This window comes from Bufo gargarizans, chromosome 3 (genome assembly GCF_014858855.1).
Source record: "Bufo gargarizans isolate SCDJY-AF-19 chromosome 3, ASM1485885v1, whole genome shotgun sequence".
Lineage (NCBI taxonomy): Eukaryota > Metazoa > Chordata > Amphibia > Anura > Bufonidae > Bufo > Bufo gargarizans.
The window spans coordinates 562,958,382-562,986,235 of record NC_058082.1 but is presented as its reverse complement, the minus strand read 5'-3'; the positions used below and the strand labels follow the sequence as shown (position 1 = coordinate 562,986,235).

The following is a 27,854-nucleotide window of genomic DNA, read 5'->3' as shown; positions in this document are numbered from 1 at the left end:
ACTTATTTCAGCCACAAGAGGTCGCTGTGTCTTTGAGTAAGAAAGAAATAAAGTTGTTTGTTTCAGAGGATGTAGGAGGAGTTTTAAGTTCCCGGGCTTTGTCTGGTGTGTGTTTTCCTGGCTGGTGGTGAGCTTGTCGGGGGTAATATTTCAATTAAGAATTATTAATTATGGTCATAAAAATAATTAATCATAAAAAAAAATTAATTTATAAAATTTGTCTTAAATTCTTAAAATCATGACCTGGTGAATTGTAGACAAGCTAATTGATACAATTCACATCTGAGTCCGACTATTTCCTCAGATAAATAAGTTCTTTTTGACGTGAGATGACGTTAATGATAAAACATGTAGTTCTGCATTATACAATAATACACAGGTTTATAAAAATATGCAGATTTATTGGTTACAAGATTATAAACATATATAAGTAAATAAACACAATGATACATGCAAATGAATATATAAAGCATTACAAGCTTAACGATACATGTGAGTGGAAATAACTTGTCACATTATAACCAAGCTATTATTAGGTTAGGATATCAAGTAGGAACATCATTTATATACATCACTTCTCTGTTCGGAGGAAACCTCATGATATCAGGACGGGCATGTCTAATCCTAGACATCAATATATAATGCTAAATACATTCCGCCCCCTTCTAACCAACTACACGTCACATGACTTCAGGCATGGGCAAATCCATTCAAGGATATAACTTAGAAGAGATAACTGTATCCTTCCGCCCCATCCTGGACTATTTTCACACATATGACTTTGGTAAGACTATTAAGACAAATGACAGAGATATAGGATCTTTGCTAGACCATATCTTAAATGGGAAGGACTTGAAATAAGTCTTTCCTGTGGGAATCCATCACTTAGCTTGGCAAAGAATGTTCTATCAATATATATATATATATATATATATATCTAAGCAATTATTTAATGCTTTGCTAGATTATGAGTCTTGATTCTTCTGCAGGTAGAATGAAGCCTCACAATATCCTAAAACTACATCTCAATATGGAGATGATCAATTAATTAATGTATTTATTCGCCAATCTAGATGGTATAATTTAACCCACACTATCAAATTAGTCTTAATAAAATGAAATATAATTTTCTGTGTCTCTTACCAAGTCCTAGTAGAAATCTCACTTCTGCTCCTAGGAAAGCTGGGTGGTCCATTATAGCGCATGTAACCATGGCTTTCATCCTGATAGACACCTCTAGAGAGCTCCACTTCTCTCTCCTCTCTTTCTTGTGTGTGTTCTTTTTCTCTGTCTCTTTTTTCTCCCCCCTGTGTATGGTTTATGAACACAAACTTATCAGTTAGACACACCTTCCTAGTTTGGAAGTTTCCAATCATAATCGGATGGGCGTGACTATTGATAAGAAATGACATCATAACCTTACCCAGAATGCACTTTTGCTACTGTTGTAATGTCACCTACTCATACCTAGGTGGCACTGCTGTGTAAGCTATTTGCATCCTAGTATAAAGGGTTAACTTCTGTAAGTCTGAATAAAGGTATAATATACAATTGACCTTAAAAGCTTTAATTCAAGGCTATAGGGATTAGATTTGACACTTGTAGCAATTAGAGACAGACCTCTAGGCGTCTCTGAATGTTTCTCACACTGTTTATTTGTGCATCATAAATAACTTGAATAGCTTTGTTTTCTCAGAGATATCAGTACCTCCTCTCATACCAAAGAGGTAAATAATTGTTACAAAACACACATCTTCACAGACACTCTTTTAGAGACAAAGATTCTCTAATTCTCTAATGAGAAATATATATAATATACTGTGCTTGAGAAAGACTGCAAGGAGCAGTTGAAACGTCGCACAGGGAAATAAAGAGGGTCGTTATTCACCATATCTTGGAGTGCTGCCTCTTCTTTGAAAAATCTATAACAAATTGACCCGACGGCCTAAGGTCAGAGGATTTTTTGCACTCGGCTCCACCAGTTAAGTAGTGCTGCTGCTATTTTCTTTGTGTTTTATATAATATACTGGATACATGTTGTCTTCATAACATATAACAGTATAATATATATTATATGTCCTACTGATTGTCTTATGCTAAGGACTAAGGCTCATTAAATGAATACATGAATATTATATATTTTGCTTCATTAATAAATGCCTAATTGTATAGGTAATTATCACCAGCTGCATAGAGCTTATCTTTACCTCCCTGTCATAAATTTTAAAGTAGATAAGAAGGCCTCTTCTAAGACTGGTACATTCATGAGAAGAATAACACTAAAAAGTAGAAACCTTCGTGTGACCTTACTTTGGCCTTCTCAAGACATACAAAATTGTAACTATAGTCTAGCATGGCTCTTAAAGTTAATGAACATCCATCTTGACTAAAAATGAATTGGATATCAATGTATTTACCTATGAAAAGGCACGACAAGCTGAGAGTCTGGCTGCAGTTGGACAGATCCACAGAGACTAAAATGTGATTCTGAGAAAAGTGATATTGTCCAATTGAGAGACTTGTGACAGGACACGGGGCCTGGCTAACGTGCTATAGGTTAGCGGGACCATGGCAGAGGACTGGGGGGGGGGGGACTCCTGGCAAAGCTGAACTGATGTTGTATTCCTGTCCCTGAAATCTAGAGAGAGAGAGAAAGAGGAAAAGACAACGTGCTAGGACAAGCAAGCGACTGTATCTGGAGCCAGACGTCACCTGCCCGCACCTACCAGACCAAGACAAGCAGCTACCTCATGGGAGAATGTGACAGGACTGATCTCTGCCCTGCTACCTACAGAACTGTGAGTGTGCACCGGTGCTAACCTGCGATAGGGCATAGAGCAGGAATCTTTAGTCAGAGCGTTGTAGAAACATGCCCTGATTATAGCAGGGATCAGACAGGAAATTATCAGAGGAGAGTAGCCTGTATTTTTATGTGTTTGCTAGTGGGAGTGCATTTAGTATATCACAGATCAATTACCCTTCCTGTAAATTTGTGTAAATTCGTTAACATTGTTCCTGTCATGATGTGTGTTTCAGCATCCTCGTCTGCTGTACAGTATTTGAACCCTGCCCTGGGGTCTCTTTCTCCTCTGACCGCTAGACAAGATAAATGTTAAACCACCAACAGAGGTGTCTAGATATCAGTGGCTTTCTCCTCTTTCCTTATTGAAAACCTTCTGAGTGTGTGCAGTGCACATGTATGGGGGAGTCAGTCAGTTACCGAAGGTGTATGGCCAGCTTTTTATGGTAAATTTAATGTTGGTTTGCAAATATTTTCATAATACTTATGGCACTTCCTGTATTTGGAACACAAGGCACTTCCTGTATTTGGAACACAAGGCACTTCCTGTATTTGGAACACAAGGCACTTCCTGTATTTGGAACACAAGGCACTTCCTGTATTTGGAACACAAGGCACTTCCTGTATTTGGAACACAAGGCACTTCCTGTATTTGGAACACATGGAACTTCCTGTATTTGGAACACATGGAACTTCCTGTATTTGGAACACATTGCACTTCCTGTCTGTGGAATGCAAGACACTTCCCATGTCTGTGGAATGCAAGACACATGATACTTCCTGTATCTGGAACACAAACTTCCTGTATTTGTAATGCATAGAATTCCTGTGGCTGGTTACAAGCATGTTATGGAGCAATACTGAATATTGTGAACTTGCCAAGACTGTTGCCCCATTAGGTAATTACTCAAGGATGTTCTAGGTACTGTTTCGGTAAATTGAATCGGTAGATAAAATGAATGTTGAGCTGATGTGTAATATCAGAGTGAGGTCTCTTTCTGTCAGTGTCAGAATGTGACTGTAAGTTCGGACTGTTTTTATGATTCCTTTTATATGGGATGAAGTGAGGAGTCTTTAGTCCAGAGAAGCGTATTACTTTTATTATAATCCTATACATTCAGTACATAGACCTTGGAGCTCTAGTACATTTGGAGGACTGGTGGTGGAGCACTGAGAACCTATCTGTGGGAGAATCATCTCCAAAATGGATAATAAGGACATTAGACCCTGTGATAAGTGATCCAGGAAGGGAGTTCAAGTGGATGTGTTGTGTACAGTAAGTTACTTCTTATAATGTTTGTACCCCATGGCTTCATTCTATCTGCATTATTTCTTGTTCATTTTCATATATTTTTTGCTTTTATAAGATGCACCTAGGTTTCAGATAAAAATAAGAAAAATATATTTTTTTATCAGACATCCGATCAGACTCCCATATCAGGACCTCACATCAGACCCTCATATCAGGATCTCACATCAGACCTTCATATCAGGACCTCAGATCAGACCTCCATATAAGATCCTTTAGAGCAGACCCCATATCAGATCCTCAGAGCAGACCCCCATATCAGATCCTCAGAGCAGACCCCCATATCAGATCCTCAGAGCAGACCCACATATCAGATCCTCAGAGCAGACCCACATATCAGATCCTCAGAGCAGACCCACATATCAGATCCTCAGAGCAGACCCACATATCAGATCCTCAGAGCAGACCCACATATCAGATCCTCAGAGCAGACCCCCATATCAGATCCTCAGAGCAGACCCCCATATCAGATCCTCAGAGCAGACCCCCATATCAGATCCTCAGAGCAGACCCCCATATCAGATCCTCAGAGCAGGACCCCCATATCAGATCCTCAGAGCAGACCCCCATATCAGATCCTCAGAGCAGACCCCCATATCAGATCCTCAGAGCAGACCCCCATATCAGATCCTCAGAGACCCCCATATCAGATCCTCAGAGCAGACCCCCATATCAGATCCTCAGAGCAGACCCCCATATCAGATCCTCAGAGCAGACCCCCATATCAGATCCTCAGAGCAGACCCCCATATCAGATCCTCAGAGCAGACCCCCATATCAGATCCTCAGAGCAGACCCCCATATCAGATCCTCAGAGCAGACCCCCATATCAGATCCTCAGAGCAGACCCCCATATCAGATCCTCAGAGCAGACCCCCATATCAGATCCTCAGAGCAGACCCCCATATCAGATCCTCAGAGCAGACCCCCATATCAGATCCTCAGAGCAGACCCCCATATCAGATCCTCAGAGCAGACCCCCATATCAGATCCTCAGAGCAGACCCCCATATCAGATCCTCAGAGCAGACCCCCATATCAGATCCTCAGAGCAGACCCCCATATCAGATCCTCAGAGCAGACCCCATATCAGATCCTCAGAGCAGACCCCCATATCAGATCCTCAGAGCAGACCCCCATATCAGATCCTCAGAGCAGACCCCCATATCAGATCCTCAGCTCAGACCCCCATATCAGATCCTCAGCTCAGACCCCCATATCAGATTCTCAGCTCAGACCCCCATATCAGATCCTCAGCTCAGACCCCCATATCAGATCCTCAGCTCAGACCCCCATATCAGATCCTCAGCTCAGACCCCCATATCAGATCCTCAGCTCAGACCCCCATATCAGATCCTCAGCTCAGACCCCCATATCAGATCCTCAGCTCAGACCCCCATATCAGATCCTCAGCTCAGACCCCCATATCAGATCCTCAGCTCAGACCCCCATATCAGATGCTCAGCTCAGACCCCCATATCAGATGCTCAGCTCAGACCCCCATATCAGATCCTCAGCTCAGACCTCCATATGAAACCTCAAATAAGACCCCCTTTAGACCTCCATGTCAGAGCCCAATTTCAGACCCCCATCAGAGCTAAAATAAATAAACTAACTAAGCTCTCCTGCTCCGCCAATATTGTGCATGTTTGCGGGCTCTCCTGCAGTCCTGCTCCCTGGTCTTCTCCAGGTCCACGCTGTACTGTTACCTGATTGTGTGCCGCGTCAGGTCATAGTACGCTCATTATGTCCTGACGCTGTACGCAGTCAGTACATTGTAGTGCCGCCCCAGGGAGGAAGATCAGGGAGGACGGGTGAGTACAGCGCTTCACTCATCTCTCCCCGCGACTCTTGCAGACTAGCAAGGGCTTCCATAACGGGAGCCCTCACTAGTATTTGCTTTATAAGATGCGTTGCCATTTTCCCCCAACTTTTGGGGGAAAAAGTGTGTCTTATAAAGTGAAAAATTCAGGACATTAATAGCTGAGTCACTTCTGTTGTGTGCCTTCAGAAATTCTTTATAATTCCCAATTAGTCAGACACTGTACTTCATGAAAAGCCCCTGTTACATGGTTCATCTGGTGATTGTGTAAGGGTCAGCCTCTAGAATTATCAAGTTGCATTTCTAGTGATAATATTTCACACAGACTGTTATGCCTTCCTCCAGCCACAAGAGGCCACTATGTCTTTGAGTAAGAAAGAAATGAAGTTGTTGGTCCCAGGGGATGTAGTAGAAGTTTGAAGTTCCCGGGCTGGCTGGTGTGTTGTTTCCTGGCTGGTGGCGAGCGGAGAGACGGGCTGCGGTTGGACAGAGCCACAGAGACTAAAAAGTGATTCTGAGTGATATCGTCCAATTGTGACAGGACACTGGGCCTGGCTAACGTGCTATAGGTTAGCGGGACCGTGGCAGAGGATGGGGACTACTGGCAGAGCTGAACTGAAGTGGATTCCTGCACCTGCAATCTAGAGAGAGAGAGAGGAAAAGACCACGCACTGGGACAAGTAAGCGACTGTATCAGGAGCCAGACGACACCTGCCCCCACGTACCAGACCAAGACAAGCAGCTACCTCGTGGGAGAATGTGACAGGACTGATCTCTGAGTGTGCATTGGTGCTAACCTGCGATAGGGCATAGAGCAAGATTCTTTAGCCAAAGCGTTGTAGAAACGTACCCTGGTTAGCAGGGGTCAGACAGCTAATGTGAGTACCTCAGGAAATGGTGGAACTTCTGCAAGGGCCCTCCCTATGGGCACGCTGTTTACCTTGCTGCCCAAATTTGATGGCCAGAACATGTCACTGTCGGACTGGGTGACCAGGTTACAGAGTGCTGCTAGGATTTACAATGTCAGCTCAGAACTACAGGTGGAAATCGCTTTGGCCTCCCTAGAGGGTGAGGCCCGAAGAAATGTTCTTCTACAACCAAAAGCCATGCGCAATACATTGAAAGAGATTGTGTGATTTCTGGAAGAAATATACAGTGAAACAGCTAGTGCAGGACACCTTTAGGGCAAAGTTCTTTTACTGGATTCAGCAGGAAGACGAAGGGGTCTCACAATATGCGACAGCGCTACAGGAAGTATTGGCAGAGGTACAGAAAAAAGAGGCAGATGGAGTAACCGGCCTGGGACCCGTAGACTGGATACTGTGGCAACAATTCATTCTGGGACTCTACTGCACTCCCCTGAGACAGGCCCTGCGGGAACGAGTTAGGGTGGAACCTACCCTAACCTTTCGACAAATATTGGCAGAAGCTTTGGCACAAAGCAAGGAAGAAAGTTATGCCTCCAGAGTGATACGGACCCAGACTGCCACACCTCTCGGAGTTAGAAAGAATGAAGAGGTCCTGGTCAGGGTGGTACACAGTGGCGTCTCTAGCTTTTAAATTTTGGGGGGGCACACTGGGGGCCAGGACAAAAGTAGGGGGGGCAGCTATAACAACGATACATTTACACAAGTACACTTAGAAATGCTGCGATACTTTACCCAATACCTAAAACCGCAACAGGGAAGAAAAGTCCAGCCATCATTAAGTAAGTCCCCCCCAATGTGCCATTATTAAGTAAGCCCCCCCCATCATGTGCCATTATTAGGTAAGTCCCCCCCCCCCCCCAAGTATCACTATTGTAAAAAAAAAAAAAAAAAATTATACTTACCTCAGTGTTAGCGATGCGATGCAGGCCTCTTCTGGCCTGTGTCCCACGCTGTATGGCTCAGGCGGCGCGATGACGTCATCGCGCGCCTGCGCCGGCCTCTGATAGGCTGCCGGTCTAGTGCCTGCAGCCTATCAGAGCAAGGGGAAGGGACACGCCTCTCCCTCCCCTGCACCGCCGCTTAGTGATGGGAAGTTCGGATCTTTTAGGTGAATCGGTTCATTTGAATCAGCTCATTCAAATGAACCAATTCATGAATCGGATCTTCGGTTCACTTGGTGAGTCAGACTGCTGAGCTGACTCGCAAGTGAACCGAAGACTCTAGGTGCCGGTGCGCATGCGCAGATGCTTGATACATTCGATTCACTCACTACTTGCTGCGCTGCTGACTCAGTGCAGTCGGCTCGTCTTCTTCAGCTCTCTCTGAACTCTGATTACTAGTATTGAGTGATTTATTATAGTAAAGGGAAGCTGAGGCTGACGCCGGACAGGAGGAGTCAGGAGTCAGACAGGAGTCAGAAGCTGTCACTGTGGTGTGCAATGTTACCCACAGTGACAACAGTCTGACACTGACAGTACAATCCATAAAGGTGATGTGAACCCACCCTTAGGCCCCTTTCACACTTGCGTTGTCCGGATCCGGCATAGAGTTCCGTCGTCGGGGCTCTATGCCGGAAGAATCCTGATCAGTTTTATCCTAATGCATTCCGAATGGATAGAAATCCGTTCAGGATGCATCAGGATGTCTTCAGTTCCGGAACGGAACGTTTTTTGGCAGGAGAAAATACTGCAGCATGCAGTACTTTTTGCTCCGGCCAAAAATCCTGAAGACTTGCCGCAAGGCCGGATCCGGAATTAATGCCCATTGAAAGGCATTGATCCGGATCCGGCCTTAAGCTAAACGTCGTTTCGGCGCATTGCCAGATACGACGTTTAGCTTTTTCTCAATGGTTACCATGGATGCCGGGACGCTAAAGTCCTGGCAGCCATGGTAAAGTGTAGTGGGGAGCAGCATACTTACCGTCCGTGCGGCTCCCGGGGCGCTCCAGAGTGACGTCAGGGCGCCCCAGGCGCATGGATGACGTGATCGCATGTACACATCATCCATGCGCATGGGGCGCTCTGATGTCATTCTGGAGCGCCCCGGGAGCCGCACGGACTGTAAGTATACCGCTCCCCCGCTCCTCACTACTACTATGGCAACCGGGACTTTAATAGCGTCCTGGCTGCCATAGTAACACTGAACGCATTTTGAAGACGGATCCGTCTTCAAATGCTTTCAGTACACTTGCGTTTTTCCGGATCCGGCGTGTACCTCCGGCAAGTGGAGTACACGCCGGATCCGGACAATGCAAGTGTGAAAGGGCCCTTAGTTATATAGCTACTGAATGAGATGCCTTTAACATATATATCTCCTGAGAAGCCAATTTGATTCTAAAGGGTTAATTTAATTCAACCTGTAATCTAAACTCTTGTGTCATCTGTCACTTCTCCTGTCCCTTAATCTTATCACTGCTGCAACAAAAGCAGCCTCAGCCTCAGTGTAAGGCTACTTTCACACTAGCGTTCTGCTGTCCGCTCGTGAGCTCCGTTTGAAGGAGCTCACGAGCGGACCCGAACGCTTCCGTCCAGCCCTGATGCAGTCTCAATGGAGCGGATCCGCTCAGACTGCATCAGTCTGGCGGCGTTCAGCCTCCGCTCCGCTCGCCTCTGCACGGCCAGGCGGACAGCTGAACGCTGCTTGCAGCTTTCAGCTGTCTGCCTGGCCGTGCGGAGGCGAGCGGATCCGTTCAGACTTACAATGTAAGTCAATGGGAACGGATCCGCTTGAAGATGACACCATATGGCTCAATCTTCAAGCGGATCCGTCCCCCATTGACTTTACATTGAAAGTCTGAACGGATCTGCTCAGGCTACTTTCAGACTTAGAAATTTTTCTAAGTTATTAATGCAGACGGATCCGTACTGAACGGAGCCTCCGTCTGCATTATATGATCGGATCCGTTCAGAACGGATCCGATCAAGCGCAAGTGTGAAAGTAGCCTTACCTGTTCTACCCTCTGACTCACTGCTCTTTTAACTCAATGAATCGAATGAGTCACAAACTAAGTCGGATCTTTAGATTCTTTTAACTTGTGACTCATTCGATTCCTTTCTATTAGACTCCCCTGCACTTACTTGTGTGACTCAGACGACACGATTCAGAGAGCTGCTGGTGTGCTGTGCTTGCCTTGCCCCCTCAGCTCTGGTCGGTGATTGGTTGGTGGGCGGGGAGGGGTGGGGCTGGCAGAAGCAGCCTCCACTCTGAGATCACATTACGCTCCTCCCCGTCCCTCCCTCAGGCTTCGGCTCCCTGCGTCCCTGCTGCCAGCAGCGTGAGGTGAGAGAGAGAGTGTGACTGAGCTGAGCTGAACTCGGATCAGTCAAGTGAATGCTGCTGGCAGCAGGGGGGGGCGCATTTTAGTTGGGGGGGCACATGGGGGGGCCCAGCATGATGTTGGGGGGGCCGTGGCCCCCTCTGGCCCCCCCCTGGCGACGCCACTGGTGGTACAAGACTTGCAGAGCTCCCTGAGTGCTATGCACGAGTAGTTGACGCACATGGAAAGACGGATGGGGTCGTGCTATACCCCTGAGGCTGCCTATCTGGCCCAACAACAAACCTATCCGGCCCAACAACAAACCTATCCGGCGGTCCTGTGGGTTCCTACACCAGAACATCCGCACCCTAATTTACCTTCCCACCAAATTCCTCAATATCCTCCACTGAGGCCAGCCAGTCAAGTTCTAAGGGCACCTCCCACATGCAGAGAAGGATGCCAAGAGGCACAGTGTTGGCGGTGTGGAAATTACGGACACTTCCCCAGAGGGTGTCGGAGTGATCCGTCTGGACACCTTGAACCACCATTAAACTTCCGGCCCCCGCAGTAGTGGGGCATACTGTGTGGGAGGAGGAGAGCCAAGATACCCAGCACTGCTTCGAACATCTGGTTGCAGGGTGTCCCATCATACGAGCTAAATTTGAAGGTATTCCTGTTGACTGCTTAGTGGATACTGGGTCACAGGCAACAACAACTATGCCTGAGTCATACTTCAACCATTACTTTCATGCGCTGGCCAAGCCAGAGTGAGAGACATTGATCCGGGTTACAGCGGCTAATCAACAACAGATCCCTGTCACGGGAGTCGTGTGGATGAATGTACGGCTATGTGGACAAGAAGTAGGGAGAAAAGATATCCTGCTGGTCCACGAGACGTTCAAAAAGGATGTACCGGTGATAATGGGCATGATATTCTGTGAGAATTGTACCAGATCATGTTTACTAAACGGGACCGGTTATTGGAAGCAAGCCAGTCCGCACAAACCTACCCAGAAAGCATTTCAACGGTTGATCCGATTCTGTGGGACGCAGAAGAGTGTCCCAGCACATCAGTCTGTGGGAACTATCCGAGTGCCGGGAAGGGCTACCCTCAGCCTCCCTGACACTGCCTGTGGGAACCTTCCGCAAACTTGAAGGTATGGAGGTGATCATTGAACTGATAGGCCTAGGGGAGCTAGGCCAGGATGCTCTGCTGGCCAGGACACTGGCAGTGGTCCACAATGGACGAGTACCCATAAGAGCTGTGACTATGGGACATCTAGAAGTCTCCTTGACGCCAGGAGTGGAAATGGCTCATGTGTACCTACATCGGGGAGAAGTGCTGAGTTGGAGAAAAGTGACTCTAGCTCCGGTAAATGAGGCTGTTTGGACCCTGGCAGTTACTGCCAGCGCAGAAGAGGCGCTGATCCCAAAAAGGAATGGAAGAACCATCTTGGACCAAATGGAGATAGATGTGAAGGCTCTAAGTTCAGACCACTTCCGAGAAGTTGAAACCATGCTGTGATAAAATCAGACTGCATTTGCCCGCCATGCAGATGACTTTGGCTGCACAGATGCTATTGTGCATGAGATACCGACGGGGGACACTCCTCCAATTTGGGAGAGATATCAGCAGATTCCGCCCAAGTTGTACCAGAAAGTGAAGACATTGTTGAAACTGATGATAGATTCCAGAGTGGTGCGGGGTAGCCAGAGTCCTTGGGCAGCCCCAGTGGTGCTTGTCAAGAAGGACGGCACTATTTGATTTTGTGTGGATTACCGGCGGTTGAATGCGTGCACTGCGCGAGACTCATACCCTCTGCCTCGCATCGAGGAGTCTCTGACAACTCTAGGATGGGCGAAATACTTCTCCACCCTGGATCTAGCAAGCAGGTACTGGCAGGTACTGGTAGCAGAGCAGGACAGGGCAAAGACAGCATTCATACTCCACATGGAACTATTTGATTTCAACAGGATGCCATTCGGGCTGTCTAATGCCCCGTGCACCTTCCAGCGGCTGATGGAGAGATGTCTGGGAGACCTGAATTTTGAAGCCACTCTGATATACCTGGACAATATTATTGTGTACTCCGATACCTTTCAGGAACACCTGAATCGACTAGGCCAGGTACTCTAGCGACTGCGATCCCATGGCCTGAAAGTAAATCCAAAGAGGTGTCATCTCTTCAAGAGGGAGATCGAGTACTTGGGCCACATGCAGGGGTGTATCTATCATGAGGCAAACAAGGCATTTGCTTAGGGTGGCACTTGCCAATGGGGCGGCAGCATGAGAGGATGACACTCCGCGTTCTCACCATAGAGACAACGTAACCTCTTCCTGTCACATGACCCCTCCCTGTCAAAGACCTCAAGACTCGACGTTGCACTGTGAGACACGGACGCATCGCAGCATGGACACTCAGCAGCGAGCACAGCGGCAAAATGAAGTCAGGCCGGAGACCGTGTCCGCAGAGCTGGCAGAGCGGAGGAGGGAGGCTCGGGGCTGCCTGCTGACGCTGTCTCGGCACTCCTACTGGTTCGACATCTGGGTCTTCCTCCTGTTTGACCTGATCCTGTTCGTGTTCATCTACCTGCTGCCCTGAGTCAGTAAGTGGTGGCTGTAATGCCCTGTCTGCCCCCTGCAGTGTATGGACCACATAGGTGGGTGCCCCTACATTACAGTGGATCATGCCCTGTCTGCCCCCTGCAGTGTATGGGCCACATAGGTGGGTGCCGCTACATTACGGAGGATCATGCACTGTCTGCCCCCTGCAGTGTATGGGTGGCCTTTTATGGGTGGTAGCCTGTGAATCTGCCTTTGCTATGGAAAAACACAGCCCTAACTGCCCCCTGTGATTATCCAGTCGCCATATTTATTGCCAATTTAGTATTTATGGGAGTCCCATAAATACTAAATTGGCGATAAATATGGCGACTGGATGATCACAGGGGGCAGTTAGGGCTGTGTGTCTTTCCATAGCAAAGGCAAAGGCAGAAGTTCTGCTTTTTTAATTTTTAGAATAATGATACAGCCATTTTATTTAATGTATTTGTGCTAGTTTCTGTGCTGTTGGAGGGGGGATGAGGGGCAGTATTACACAATCTTTATATTTTTTATACATATACAGATTGTGTAATACTGCCTCTCACTCCCCTCCAACCAACACATTTATTAAATAAAATGGCTGCCTGTATCATTATTCTAAAAATTTAAAAAAGCACAACTTCTAACACAAATGTATTGTAAAGAGGAAGGGGTGGGGTTTACAGAGGAAGGGGTTTGGCCTTGACAGGAAAGGGTGGGTCAAATTTATATTAGGGGGTGCCCGAGTTTAGTCTCGCCTAGGGCAGCACAAAACCAAGATACAACACTGGCCATACGGTGTCCAAAAAACGGAGTGCTGCCGTCCCATGACAAAGTGGCTGCAATACGACAATGGCTAGTGCCCAGAACACTGTGGGAGTTGAAGGCCTTTCTTGGACTGACTGGGTACTACCGGCGGTTCATCAAAGACTATGCAAAGATGCACCAAAATCTTGAAAAATGAACTTTAATCCCCTGCACGCGCTATGTAACAGCAGAGTTTGAAGTTAAGGGGGCAGCGGCCGCCTCGCTTCAAGTCAAGATAACAACGCCCCCTTTCCCTGCCCCTTCACCTCTGATTGACAGCCGCGCACGTGAACGTCTGAGGCACACTCGCACTTGGCCGGCTTTGCTGAACAGCCGAAAGCTATCGACTGTCAATCAAAAGCGAAGGGGCAGGGAAAGGGGGCGTGGTTATCTTGACTTGAAGCGAGGAGGCCGCTGCCCCCTTGACTTCAAACTCTGCTGTTACATAGCGCGTGCAGGAGATTTAAGTTAAATTTTCAAGATTTTGGTGCAGCTGGCTACTTTAAGGTAATGCTGGTGGTTTGGGAGGTGTTTTTTAGGTGACCGGTTCCCTTTAATGATAGATTATCTCCTCATGGGACAATCAGCTAGAGGCCTAAAGTACTGCCTAGTCATGATTGACCACTTCTCCAAGATTGCAGTGGTCACCCTAATGCGGGACCAGACGGCTGAGTCTGCAGCTCGGGCTGTCTGTCAAGACTTCCTCCGGGTCTACGGGTGTCCGAAGCGGATTCACTCCGATCAAGGAGCGTGTTTTCAAGGAAAGTGATGGAGGAGCTAGACCGACTGTATGGCATTGAAAAATCCAGGACAACCCCATATCATCCCCAAGGGAATGGGGCCTGCGAGCGCTTTAACTGGACACTGCTTCAAATGCTGAGGACGATAGAGGAAGACAAGAAGCCGCACTGGCCTGACTATCTGCCTTAATTGGTCTGGGCTTACAATAATCTGGTCCACTCCACCACCGGTTACACACCATACATGTTACTGTTCAGAAGAGCTAGTCGGGAAATCGGTGAATTGGATCTAGAACAACCAGAGGACATCATAGAACGATCGACCACCTCATAGGTGAAAGAACACCGTCAGCGGCTCCAGACGATGCGCCGGTTTGCAGGTCAGCGGTTGCAAGAGAGAACACATACTGACCGTCCTCCAATCCAGGAGGTTCCGTTGCAGCCTGGGGACCGGGTACTGGTGCGAGAGAAACGTCCCAGAGGCAAGTTGAGCGAGCGTTGGGAAGTACAGCCATACAAATTGATCAAGAGAGTGTACCCCAATGGTCCGGTCTACGAAGTACGGGTTGAAAATGAGGAGTTTGCCTCAAAGACTCTACATAGGAATATGCTACGGCCATGCTAGTCTGAAGTTCCCACACCTGCTCAGAGGACACCTACTTCTGTCCCGTCATCAGGAGTTATTATCCCCAATGAAAACCATAGTAAAGACTGGTGGACCGTTCCTAACACTGAGGAAAGTTCCCAGGCGGCAGGTGATAAAGCTCCTGCCACAGAACTGTACTGGCTTGCAATGAGTAGGAACCCTCGACCACATCCGAATCTCCTATTGTAGTGGATGAACCCAGGTTGGCAGCTCCCAGTCAGGAGAGTCAGGTCTTAACAAATAGTCAAGACCTCCGGAGATCTAGTAGGCTTACTGCAGGGTTCCACCAAACAGGTACGCTGCCAATCAGTTAATTTGGTCCATCTGTATGTATTGTAAGGTTGTACTGCCGTTTAGAAGTTGTATTAAAGGGGTTGTCCAAGTTATATTTATTGATGACCTATCCTCAGGATAGGTCATCAATATCAGATCAGCGGAGGTCCGACACCCGGCACCCCCGCCGATCAGCTGCTTGAAGAGGAGGCTCGCCGTGCCAGCGCTGCCTCCTCTTCACTGTTTACCTTCTAGCCGTTGCATCTGCAGCAGTGAGCATGTGTAATTACACCCAAGCCGTCCCATTCATTTCAATGGTACGGATCGCTCCTATACAGTGATCCGTACCATTAAAATGAATGCAACGGTTAGAAGGTAAACAGTGAAAAGGAGGCAGCGCTGGCACGGCGCGCGCCTCCTCTTCAAACAGCTGATCGGCAGAGGTGTCTGGCGTCGGACCCACGCCGATCTGATATTGATGACCTATCCTCAGGATAGGTCATCAATAAATATAACTTGGACAACCCCTTTAACCATTCCTTTCTTATGGACTATATATCAAGACCGAGGACGGCACCTTTAAGTGGGGAGGCATGTAAGGTTCAGCCCCTAGAATTATCAAGTTGCATTTCTAGTGATATTTCACACAGACTGTTATGCCTTCCTCCAGCCACAAGAGGCCACTGTGTCTTTGAGTAAGAAGGAAATGAAGTTGTTGGTCCCAGGGGATGTAGTAGAAGTTTGAAGTTCACTGGCTGGCTGGTGTGTTGTTTCCTGGCTTGTGGCCAGCGGAGAGTCGGGCTGCTGTTGGACAGAGACACAGAGACTAAAAAGTGATTCTGAGAAGAGTGATGTCATCCAATTGAGAGACTTGTGACAGGACACTGGGCCTGGCTAACGTGCTATAGGTTAGCAGGACCGTGGCAGAGCATGGGGACTACTGGCAGAGCTGAACCGAAGTGGATTCCTGCACCTGCAATCTAGAGAGAGAGAGGAAAAGACCACGCGCTGGGACAAGTAAGCGACTGTATCAGGAGCCAGAGGACACCTGCCCCCACGTACCAGAACAAGACAAGCAGCTACCTCGTGGGAGAATGTCACAGGACTGATCTCTGCCCAGCTACCTACAGAACTATGAGTGTGCACCGGCCCAAATCTGCGATAGGGTATAGAGCAGGGATCTTTAGTCAGAGCGTTGTAGAAACGTGCCCTGGTTAGCAGGGGTCAGACATGAAAATATCAGAGGAGAGTAGCCTGTATTCTTATGTGTTTGCTGGTTGGAGCGCATTTAGTATATCACGGATCAGTTACCCTTCCTGTAAATTTGTGTAAACTTGTTAACATTGTTCCTGTTATTTGTTGATTGCGCCCCTGGTGCATCAGCACAATACTGTTAAACTGATTTTTGTTATTTAATAAAGCCGGTATCTGCTTCAGCCTCCTCGTCTGCTGTACTGTATTTAAACCCTGCCCTGCGGTCTCTTCCTCCCCTGACCGCTACAATTACATCTTTTATGTGGCACATCACATCATCATTGTTGGCAGCACATCGCCTTGTGTAAGCTGCAATCATTCATCTCCCATGATTGATGCTTGTAAATGCGGCTCTAGTGCACTTGAAAATACGGGAAGTTCTGAGGAATGAATGGTTACCTGTGCAGTTGCAGATGTAAAAGGGCATTAGAAGGAATCTGTCACCGGTGACCTCCCTAGACAGATAGATGTGGTTCACCTGATTAAAACATAGTTTTTCTTATGCTGATCCGGGACTCCGTTCCTGAGTTATGATACTTTTTTCTTAATATGCAAATTAGGCCTTTGGTGCAATGAGGCCATCACCTTTGCTCTTATTGCACGCATAAATTGCTCCTTTCCCTGGCTAGCCCCTACCTTGCTGCTTTGATTGACAGGACCAGGCAGTGGCAATTCAGTGAGGTATGGGCTGGCCAGAGAAATGAGTTGTGCTTGGGTGCAACAAAAGCAATGGTGATGCCCTCATTTCACCAAAGGTCTAATTTGCATATTAAGATAAAGTATCATTGTAACTTGGGAAATAAGCCTCGAATCAAGATAAGAAAAATAACGTTTTAATCAGGTGAACCACAGCTATGTGTCTAGGGAGGTCGCTGTTGACAGTATCCCTTAAAATGTGGTTTTGCAATGTGGTTTCAGTCCTTCTTGTTTTCCATTCGATTCCTCAGGTCCAGGAACCCTACAGCTACAATTTGTTTTGCAAGTCAATGGTCCTTCTCATCACTGACCCACCAAGGATGGACGAGGGAAGAAACCACATGGCTACGAGGATATTTGACCTCACCCTAGAGATCATCTTCCTGATAACTGGAGAGGTGAGAGTCTCACATGACATCGCTCTTATCTCTATTAATAATACAGGGAAATGACTGGAAAGGTGAAGGACTCTTAGATTACATGTAGTGATCGGTGTCTCCCCAAACACAGGATTACACAGTAGTGAAAAAGTCGTCTGGTGAGTGTGTGACACCCCATGTGTCAGGAGAATGGAGCAGGACCCCAGGAGCCATCACCGAGCCTCCACTTCATTCACTGTTACATGAGCAGAAGATCCTAGAACTTACCAACAGGATCACTGAGCTGCTGACCCGAGAGGTGAGCGCTGCTGGGAATGCTGGGACATTATACAATAACTCCAAGGAGATGTCTGGAGGATGACTGTATGATTGTGTGTGTCAGGTTCCTATAAGGTGTCAGGATGTCACAGTCTATTTCTCCATGGAGGAGTGGGAGTATTTAGAAGGACACAAGGATCTGCACAAGGACGTCATTATGAAGGATCACCAGCCCCTCACATCACCGGGTAAGAGACCAATTGGTCATTGTTAAAAAAGTTTGCATTCTGCAGCCTCCATTTTAAACTGCCTCTGCAGACTGTTCCTTCTCCTGACTAAAATCCCTCAGAAAGTGGCTCTGGTGGCTTCATCTGTAGCATTTATCTCTTCAATCTTGACAGCTCATAATCAGTCATTTAAGCTGAATTATGATCGAGTTCAGCTTAAATGAGTGTTTAGGAGCTGTCAGGAGTGAAGAGATAAGGGCTACAGATGGAGTTCTCAGAGCAGATGGATGTCAGTGAGAAGCAGAAAGAACTGTCTATAGAGCAGTAAAAGTGTGAAGGCTGTAGAAGTCACTGTTATAAAATCTTTAATAAAGACTAATTCGAAAAAATATTTTATATAAAAAAAAAACACAATGTAATATTAAACAAAAATTGTCCTCAATGGTGTTCATAGCCATTAACTGCTTCTGAACCTCTCATAGACTATAAACGTTTGGGTGCTCCGTGCTTGAAAGGGTTTTCTGAAACTTATATAATGATGACCTATACTCTGGATAGGTCATCAGTGTGTGATTGGTGGGGTCCGACACCTAGGGGGCCAGGTATCTGCCCAAGCCTCTGGGTCTTAGACCCAGATCAGCTCTGCAGTGAGGCTGAATAACCTTGTACAACGTCTCTGGACCCTGTAATATGTCAGCCTCAGTTACAGAAGAAATCGGCAATAAGAAAGAAAAAAAAAAAGAAATGCTAAAGGGGTTCTCCGGGAATGAGTTAAAATGGCCACCTGCAACCTCTCCTTTTTATGCAGCTCTCTCCCTATCACAGCTCCAGAGGTCTCTCTCTATCACAGCACAAGGTGTTTGTCTTGTTATAATAGCTCAGGAGGTGTGTCCTTTCTGCTGCAGCTTTCTGTCTATCACAGCTCAAGGGGTGTGTCCTTGTATGCATCTCTCTCTCTCTATCACAGCTCAGGATGACCCTCAACTTCACTTCCTACTCCATGCAGCTTCGTCTGTGTGAGTCCCCAACACCTATAGGATGGCAAGTAAGATGTGAAAGCTAAAATAGGTTAAAAAAGAAAAAAAAAAAATATATATATATATATATATATATGTTAAATAAGTGGCTACACCACCTCCTCTTATGGCATAAATGTGCCAATTGTAGTTGGCGCTCAAGGCAAAAATAATTAGATAAGACAAATCTGCATATTACATTTTAATAAGGTACAAACACCAGGGTAATAATTAAAAACCATATAAAACTATTATAACTGCAATTCATAGGCATAAGATAATATAAAATGTAGTTTTTCCTACAGATTTTAAATAATGTCCAATATATAGTCTTGGCAGCATCACTATATACGTGGTATTGTGTGATGCTATGATTGATATATACTTGCACTGTCAGAGAAGACGACAGTTTTAAACAATTTTGTTGAAGATACAATTTTCCCAAATTTTTTTTTAAGACAATTGTCATCAGTTTTTTTAAGAAAAAATTTAGCAACTGGAAAATACAATAATGGCCGGCACTGTAGAGAAAAATTAGCCACACAGAGCTCCTACCAGCAACGATCGCATTATTTATGCCACCAACTGAGCTTTCCTTATATCTGACACGGCTTTTGAGCCTGCACTAACAAAGTCCACTACTGCCATGTGTAACGCCTGTGAGGCACAACAGTACGTCAGGTTAGGTGCATTGGGTTGTGCTAAATAGAATTTTTGGCACATTATGTTTAATGGGGTTATCCCATCTTAGACAAGGACATGCCCTCATTGTCTGGGACCCGCACCTACAAGGAGAATAGCCGAGCCAGTTATTTCCGTCGGCCCCATAGAAATGAATGGGAGTGGTGGCTGTACATGCGCGGTGTGCTCCTATTCACTTCAATGGGAGAGGCGGGGAGCTGCGCCTGGTGGTGGACAGACCCCGGGAAACCCGGGGTCCTCCAGCCACAACTCTCCCCGGCTCCGTTCTCCTTGTAGGTGTGGGTCCCAGAGGTGTGACCCGCACCTATAAAACAATGGGGGCATATCCTAGCGATATGCCCCCATTGTCTAAGATGGGATAACCCCTTTAACAGTGCTTAAAAAAAAATTGACACTGCCAGTGATGCTGTAAGATACTCTTGCAGAAGCTTTGCAACAGGTTTTGGAAAAATAGATGTAATTGTAAAAGCTCTGCAGCCACAATATACCCTGCTGGAGACGCAGTAAAATACGGCTATTGTACACTTGTTAAAGAGGTTATCCCATGACTAATGTTAAAAGCTGAAGAACAGACATCATCTAGGACATGACAATCTCTTTCTAACAAAGCTAGAACCAGCCCTGTACCTCACATGGATCCAGAGATCTCCCCATTCATTGTTCTGCTAGATTTATATCAAGCTGACAGCTCAAGGGGAGTGTCTTTTCTACTGCAGCTCTGGGGGCGTGTACATGCTCTGCCTATCACAGCTCAGGAGGCGGTTGAAAGATGAAACTGGGCATGTGCGGCCATCTCATTGAGCTGGTCAAAGAAATAAGAAAAAAAAAAACAGCAGGTGGCGCTATACAATTACATTTTATTGAATAACTCCGTGGCTGTGCAAAATTTTTCATTACATGCAATTACAGAAGAATTCAGACCCGGTGCTGGTTTTAAAACTGTAGAATATTTTCCATTACGCCCCATGACAGCACCTGTGAGAGATCCTCCCCCTTCCGGACAGGAAACAGGAACTTACCAGATCTTTAAATTGGTCCATTGCCTTCCACCACTCAGTTCTTTCCTGTTTCCTGTCCAGGGACAGGAGGATTTCTTTTCAGGTCTATCTTTGGGCTGCAGGACCTCTAGGGTTAAAATGATGGAAACCTAGTGGAGGTACCTGTCAGCGTAAGTCTCCACTAGGAGCCGCTGAGAAGCCCGGCGTTTGTTTTCCCTTCTTCAGAGCCATGGGGGGATGCCTGTAGCTGCCTCGTGGACCCTGCCTAGCCGGCGAAGCTGCGGCGTGAGGAAGGAGGTGAATCTTCTCCTCTCATTGAGGCAGGCCGAGTCTGGGCGTGCGCTTCGCACCAGAAGTGACGTGTGCACTCCACCGGCCGGAAGGGGAGGAGCTTAAACACTGCGGGCGTTGCGTGGCCCATTTGAAAATGGGAGCGGTGGCCAGCCAGCATGGAGGGAGCAGCAGCAGGCAGATACCGACCGGGCGGCCAGTTCTTCCCTCCAATTGCCCCCTTGAAGCAGCATCATCATGCAGGAAGAAGGGGGAAGTGCAACGCGCACTGACAGACAGGAGCAGATTTCTGAATCCAGAACGGTTCTCCTGGGGGCAAGAGAGGTTAACCCCCACCATCTCCCTTTGGGGAGTTATTATTATGGTCAGTATTAGACTGACTAGGCTGTTTTTATTAAATGCAGGTTAAAGAAGCCCCAAGAAAAGCTACACATAAAACAAGAGCTAAGGAGTGTGGAATTTGCAAGCGAAAATTGGGCCCGTCTTACCCCAAAACATGTTGCCAACCATGTCTGGATAAGTTAGTGGCAGACGAGTCACCATCTTTATTACAAAGTATCCAAGAGTTAGTTAAAAATGAAGTTCGTTCTTCTGTGGAAGAGCTTAAAAAATCCCTGCCTAGTTCATCCAGACATAGGAAGGCTCAGACGGTAGTGGAGGATATTATAGAGTCTGATTCTGAGGAGTGCGCTATTGCAGACTCAGATTCTTCCTCTGAGGATTTGACAGGGAAGCCGTTGTTCAGAGCGGAAGATACGGATCTACTATTAAAGGCGGTTAGATCCACGATGGAGCTGGAGGAAGAAAAGGAGTCCAGGTCTAGGCCAGAACTTATGTTTGAGAGCCTAAATCCTAAAAATTCTAGGGTGTTCCCCATTCAGGACTGTATCAAAGACCTGATTAAACGTGAATGGGAGAAGCCTGACAAAAAATTATTTATCTCTACTGCGGTCAAGAGAATGTACCCCTTTGACGATCAAGAACTATCAGTTTGGCAGGAGGTTCCCCGTAACTAAGATAAATAAAAAATCAGCTCTCCCGTTTGAGGATTTAGGGTCCCTTAAAGATCCCATGGACAAAAGGGCTGATGCATACTTAAGGAAGAATTGGGAGGCATCCACTTCTGCCTTTAAACCAAATATAGCGACTACTTTGGTGGCAAGGTCATTAAAGGTCTGGTTGGAGGAACTAGAGTCTCATATAGAGAACAAGACTCCTAGGGATCAGCTTCTGGAGGCTAAACCAACCATGTCCAGTGCAGTGGACTTTATCTCTGATGCCTCCGCTGATGCGTTGAGGCTTTCCGCTAGAGTGGCCACACTGTCCAATTTAGCCAGAAGGTCCTTATGGTTGAAAGGGTGGAAGGGCGATGTGGCTTCGAAGTCTAAGCTTTGTGCCCTCCCTTGCCAAGGAAATTTTTTGTTTGGGTCGGCCTTGGACAATATTCTAGATAAGGCATCCGATAAGAAAAAAGGATTTCCAGCACCGTCCTTTCCTAGACAGGGGAAGCAATTTCGAAGTAATGAGAGATGGAAAGGTTTCGGGGATCAGAAGAAAAGAAGGGAATGGAGATCCGATAAATCAAAAAGTGTGCTGTTTAAATCCATGGCAGAAATGGCAGAAATAAGGTCAGACATCATTATAATCTCATACCTGGACGACCTTCTCTTGGTAGGGCAGTCCCCAGAGCTGTTGAGATCTCAAATACAGAAGGTCCTGGGGACCCTGATGAGCCTGGGCTGGTTAATAAATTGGGACAAATCGTCCCTGATTCCAACCTCCAAATGCGTTTTCCTAGGCATCCTATTAGATTCTCAGACACCAAAATCTTATCTTCCAGCAGACAAGAAGAAAGTTATTCAGCAGAAAATCAGGTCTTTCAGCAAAATCAAGGAAGTTTCCCTAAGAAAAGCAATGTCTATTCTGGGTCTGATGACGGCTTGTATTCCTGCTGTGAGGTGGGCCCAATTCAGGTCCATAATACTACAATGGCACATTTTGTCCAAATAGGACAGGAGGTTGCTATCCCTGGATCGCAAGATTGTAGTCCCGACTCAGTAACCCGGTCCCTAGCTTGGTGGCTAAAAATTCCAAACCTCAGTCAGGGAGTAGAGTGGTTGAGACACGACCCCTTAATAATAACCACCGACTCAAGCCCTTCGGGATGGGGGACCCATTCAGTTTTGGGGTTTTTCCAAGGCCCTTGGTCAAAAACCCAGAGTGCTCAGTCCCAAAATGCCAGGGAGTTAAGAGCAGTCCTGTGCGCATTAAAGGAAAGTCTCCCATCTTTGCCTCAAAAACATGTCAGGATCCTATCCGACAACTCCTCATTGGTAGCTTATATAAACAAGCAAGGGGGAACAAGATCTCCTCAACTAATGCAGCTAGCATCCAGGATCTTCTTGCTAATACAGGGGAAAGCTCTTTCTCTCTCAGCGGTTCATTTGAAATGCTCAGAGAATCACAAGGCGGACTTTCTCAGCAGACACAGATTCAGTCAGGTGAATTGGTGTCTGAATCAGGAAGTATTTCACCAAATAGAGGCCCTATGGGGATGTCCCACGATAGATCTATTAGCCTCGGTGGAGAGAAGAAAGTGCAAAATTTTCTTTTCTCTGAGCAGGGAGGATCAGTCGATGGGCACAGATGCTCTCTCACAGCCATGGGGGAAGGGCCTAGTTTATGCTTTCCCTCCCATCAGCCTATTGCCCAGAGTGATCCAGAAGATCAGGGGGGAGCAGGCAGCAGTGATACTAATAGCACCGTTTTGGCCAAGAAGAGTCTGGTTTGCTTGGTTGAGGAGACTATCAATAGCCGATCCCTGGATACTTCCAGAAAGACAGGACCTATTATATCAGGGCCCTCTACATCATCTGGAAGTCAAGAACCTTCATCTGACAGCCTGGATTTTGAAAGGACATTCTTCAGATCTAGAGGCCTATCAGAACAAGTCATTGGGACTCTTCTAGCTAGTAGGAAAAAAGTCACCTCCGAGATCTATCTGAGGGTATGGAAGACCTTCCTCCGGTTTGCAGGGCCAGGCCTAGACTTGAGCTCACCCAACATCCCGTTATTTTTAAATTTTTTACAGGAAGGCCTTAACAAAAAGCTTAAACCTAGCACTCTCAAGGTCAAGGTCTCGGCACTCAGTGCCCTATTTGACTTTAGATTGGTTACTCATCCTTGGGTCAAAAGGTTCATTAAGGGGTCCTCTAGACTATGTGCTATAGTTAAATCTAAATCAGCCCCATGGGACCTTAACCTGGTTCTATCCGCTCTAACCAAGGCTCCGTTTGAGCCTCTTGGGGACATCCCCTTAAAGATGCTGTCCTATAAGACTGTATTTTTAGTGGCCATTACATCTGCCAGACGAGTAGGAGAACTATCCACTTTGTCATCTTCCCCACCATATACTCAGATTCTGGAGGATAGAATTGTATTCAAACCGGATCCTGCATTCCTGCCCAAAGTAGTGTCGGTATTCCATAAATCTCAGGAAATAGTCTCCCTTCTTTTTGTCAGGACTAGAGTTGAGCGAACACCTGGATGTTCGGGTTCGAGAAGTTCGGCCGAACATCCCGGAAATGTTCGGGTTCGGCATCCGAACCCGATCCGAACTTCGTCCCGAACCCGAACCCCATTGAAGTCAATGGGGACCCGAACTTTTCGGCACAAAAAGGCTGTAAAACAGCCCAGGAAAGAGCTAGAGGGCTGCAAAAGGCAGCAACATGTAGGTAAATCCCCTGCAAACAAATGTGGATAGGGAAATGAATTAAAATAAAAATTAAATAAATAAAAATTAACCAAAATCAATTGGAGAGAGGTTCCATAGCAGAGAATCTGGCTTCCCGTCACCCACCACTGGAACAGTCCATTCTCAGATATTTAGGCCCCGGCACCCAGGCAGAGGAGAGAGGTCCCGTAACAGAGAATCTGTCTTCATGTCAGCAGAGAATTAGTCTGCATGTCATAGCAGAGAATGAGGCTTCACGTCAGCCACCACTGCAACAGTCCATTGGCATATATTTAGGCCCAGCACCCAGGCAGAGGAGGGAGGTCCCGTAACAGAGAATCTGTCTTCATGTCAGCAGAGAATCAGTCTGCATGTCATAGCAGAGAATGAGGCTTCACGTCAGCCACCACTGCAACAGTCCATTGGCATATATTTAGGCCCAGCACACACACAGGCAGAGGAGAGAGGTCCCGTAACAGAGAATCTGGCTTCATGTCAGCAGAGAATCAGTCTGCATGTCATAGCAGAGAATGAGGCTTCACGTCAGCCACCACTGCAACAGTCCATTGGCATATATTTAGGCCCAGCACACACACAGGCAGAGGAGAGAGGTCCCGTAACAGAGAATCTGGCTTCATGTCAGCAGAGAATCAGTCTGCATGTCATAGCAGAGAATGAGGCTTCACGTCAGCCACCACTGCAACAGTCCATTGGCATATATTTAGGCCCAGCACACACACAGGCAGAGGAGAGAGGTCCCGTAACAGAGAATCTGGCTTCATGTCAGCAGAGAATCAGTCTGCATGTCATAGCAGAGAATGAGGCTTCACGTCAGCCACCACTGCAACAGTCCATTGGCATATATTTAGGCCCAGCACACACACAGGCAGAGGAGAGAGGTCCCGTAACAGAGAATCTGGCTTCATGTCAGCAGAGAATCAGTCTGCATGTCATAGCAGAGAATGAGGCTTCACGTCAGCCACCACTGCAACAGTCCATTGGCATATATTTAGGCCCAGCACACACACAGGCAGAGGAGAGAGGTCCCGTAACAGAGAATCTGGCTTCATGTCAGCAGAGAATCAGTCTGCATGTCATAGCAGAGAATGAGGCTTCACGTCAGCCACCACTGCAACAGTCCATTGGCATATATTTAGGCCCAGCACACACACAGGCAGAGGAGAGAGGTCCCGTAACAGAGAATCTGGCTTCATGTCAGCAGAGAATCAGTCTGCATGTCATAGCAGAGAATGAGGCTTCACGTCAGCCACCACTGCAACAGTCCATTGGCATATATTTAGGCCCAGCACACACACAGGCAGAGGAGAGAGGTCCCGTAACAGAGAATCTGGCTTCATGTCAGCAGAGAATCAGTCTGCATGTCATAGCAGAGAATGAGGCTTCACGTCAGCCACCACTGCAACAGTCCATTGGCATATATTTAGGCCCAGCACACACACAGGCAGAGGAGAGAGGTCCCGTAACAGAGAATCTGGCTTCATGTCAGCAGAGAATCAGTCTGCATGTCATAGCAGAGAATGAGGCTTCACGTCAGCCACCACTGCAACAGTCCATTGGCATATATTTAGGCCCAGCACACACACAGGCAGAGGAGAGAGGTCCCGTAACAGAGAATCTGGCTTCATGTCAGCAGAGAATCAGTCTGCATGTCATAGCAGAGAATGAGGCTTCACGTCAGCCACCACTGCAACAGTCCATTGGCATATATTTAGGCCCAGCACACACACAGGCAGAGGAGAGAGGTCCCGTAACAGAGAATCTGGCTTCATGTCAGCAGAGAATCAGTCTGCATGTCATAGCAGAGAATGAGGCTTCACGTCAGCCACCACTGCAACAGTCCATTGGCATATATTTAGGCCCAGCACACACACAGGCAGAGGAGAGAGGTCCCGTAACAGAGAATCTGTCTTCATGTCAGCAGAGAATTAGTCTGCATGTCATAGCAGAGAATGAGGCTTCACGTCACCCACCACTGCAACAGTCCATTGGCATATATTTAGGCCTAGCACACAGGCAGAGCAGAGAGGTCCCGTAACAGACAATCTGGCTTCATGACAGCAGAGAATCAGTCTGCATGTCATAGCAGAGAATGAGGCTTCACGTCACCCACCACTGCAACAGTCCATTGGCATATATTTAGGCCCAGCACACACACAGGCAGAGGAGAGAGGTCCCGTAACAGAGAATCTGTCTTCATGTCAGCAGAGAATTAGTCTGCATGTCATAGCAGAGAATGAGGCTTCACGTCACCCACCACTGCAACAGTCCATTGGCATATATTTAGGCCTAGCACACAGGCAGAGCAGAGAGGTCCCGTAACAGACAATCTGGCTTCATGACAGCAGAGAATCAGTCTGCATGTCATAGCAGAGAATGAGGCTTCACGTCAGCCACCACTGCAACAGTCCATTGGCATATATTTAGGCCCAGCACACACACAGGCAGAGGAGAGAGGTCCCGTAACAGAGAATCTGGCTTCATGTCAGCAGAGAATCAGTCTGCATGTCATAGCAGAGAATGAGGCTTCACGTCAGCCACCACTGCAACAGTCCATTGGCATATATTTAGGCCCAGCACACACACAGGCAGAGGAGAGAGGTCCCGTAACAGAGAATCTGTCTTCATGTCAGCAGAGAATTAGTCTGCATGTCATAGCAGAGAATGAGGCTTCACGTCACCCACCACTGCAACAGTCCATTGGCATATATTTAGGCCTAGCACACAGGCAGAGCAGAGAGGTCCCGTAACAGACAATCTGGCTTCATGACAGCAGAGAATCAGTCTGCATGTCATAGCAGAGAATGAGGCTTCACGTCACCCACCACTGCAACAGTCCATTGGCATATATTTAGGCCCAGCACACACACAGGCAGAGGAGAGAGGTCCCGTAACAGAGAATCTGTCTTCATGTCAGCAGAGAATTAGTCTGCATGTCATAGCAGAGAATGAGGCTTCACGTCACCCACCACTGCAACAGTCCATTGGCATATATTTAGGCCTAGCACACAGGCAGAGCAGAGAGGTCCCGTAACAGAAAATCTGGCTTCATGACAGCAGAGAATCAGTCTGCATGTCATAGCAGAGAATGAGGCTTCACGTCACCCACCACTGCAA

The 27,854-nt window shown here is 47.0% G+C and overlaps 1 protein-coding gene across 1 annotated transcript in view; it reads left to right on the top strand.

Moving 5' to 3' along the window:
- Nucleotides 1-3,599: 3,599 nt before the first annotated feature.
- LOC122930690 (zinc finger protein 501-like) overlaps nucleotides 3,600-27,854 on the top strand; it is a 50,440-nt gene continuing 26,185 nt past the window's right edge. Inside the window, exons 1-4 of the mRNA XM_044284250.1 lie at nucleotides 3,600-3,699; nucleotides 17,366-17,512; nucleotides 17,625-17,792; nucleotides 17,877-18,000. Of these exons, the coding sequence (XP_044140185.1) occupies nucleotides 17,405-17,512; nucleotides 17,625-17,792; nucleotides 17,877-18,000 (400 nt within the window). The 5' untranslated portion in view covers nucleotides 3,600-3,699; nucleotides 17,366-17,404. The remainder of the gene's footprint in view (nucleotides 3,700-17,365; nucleotides 17,513-17,624; nucleotides 17,793-17,876; nucleotides 18,001-27,854) is intronic.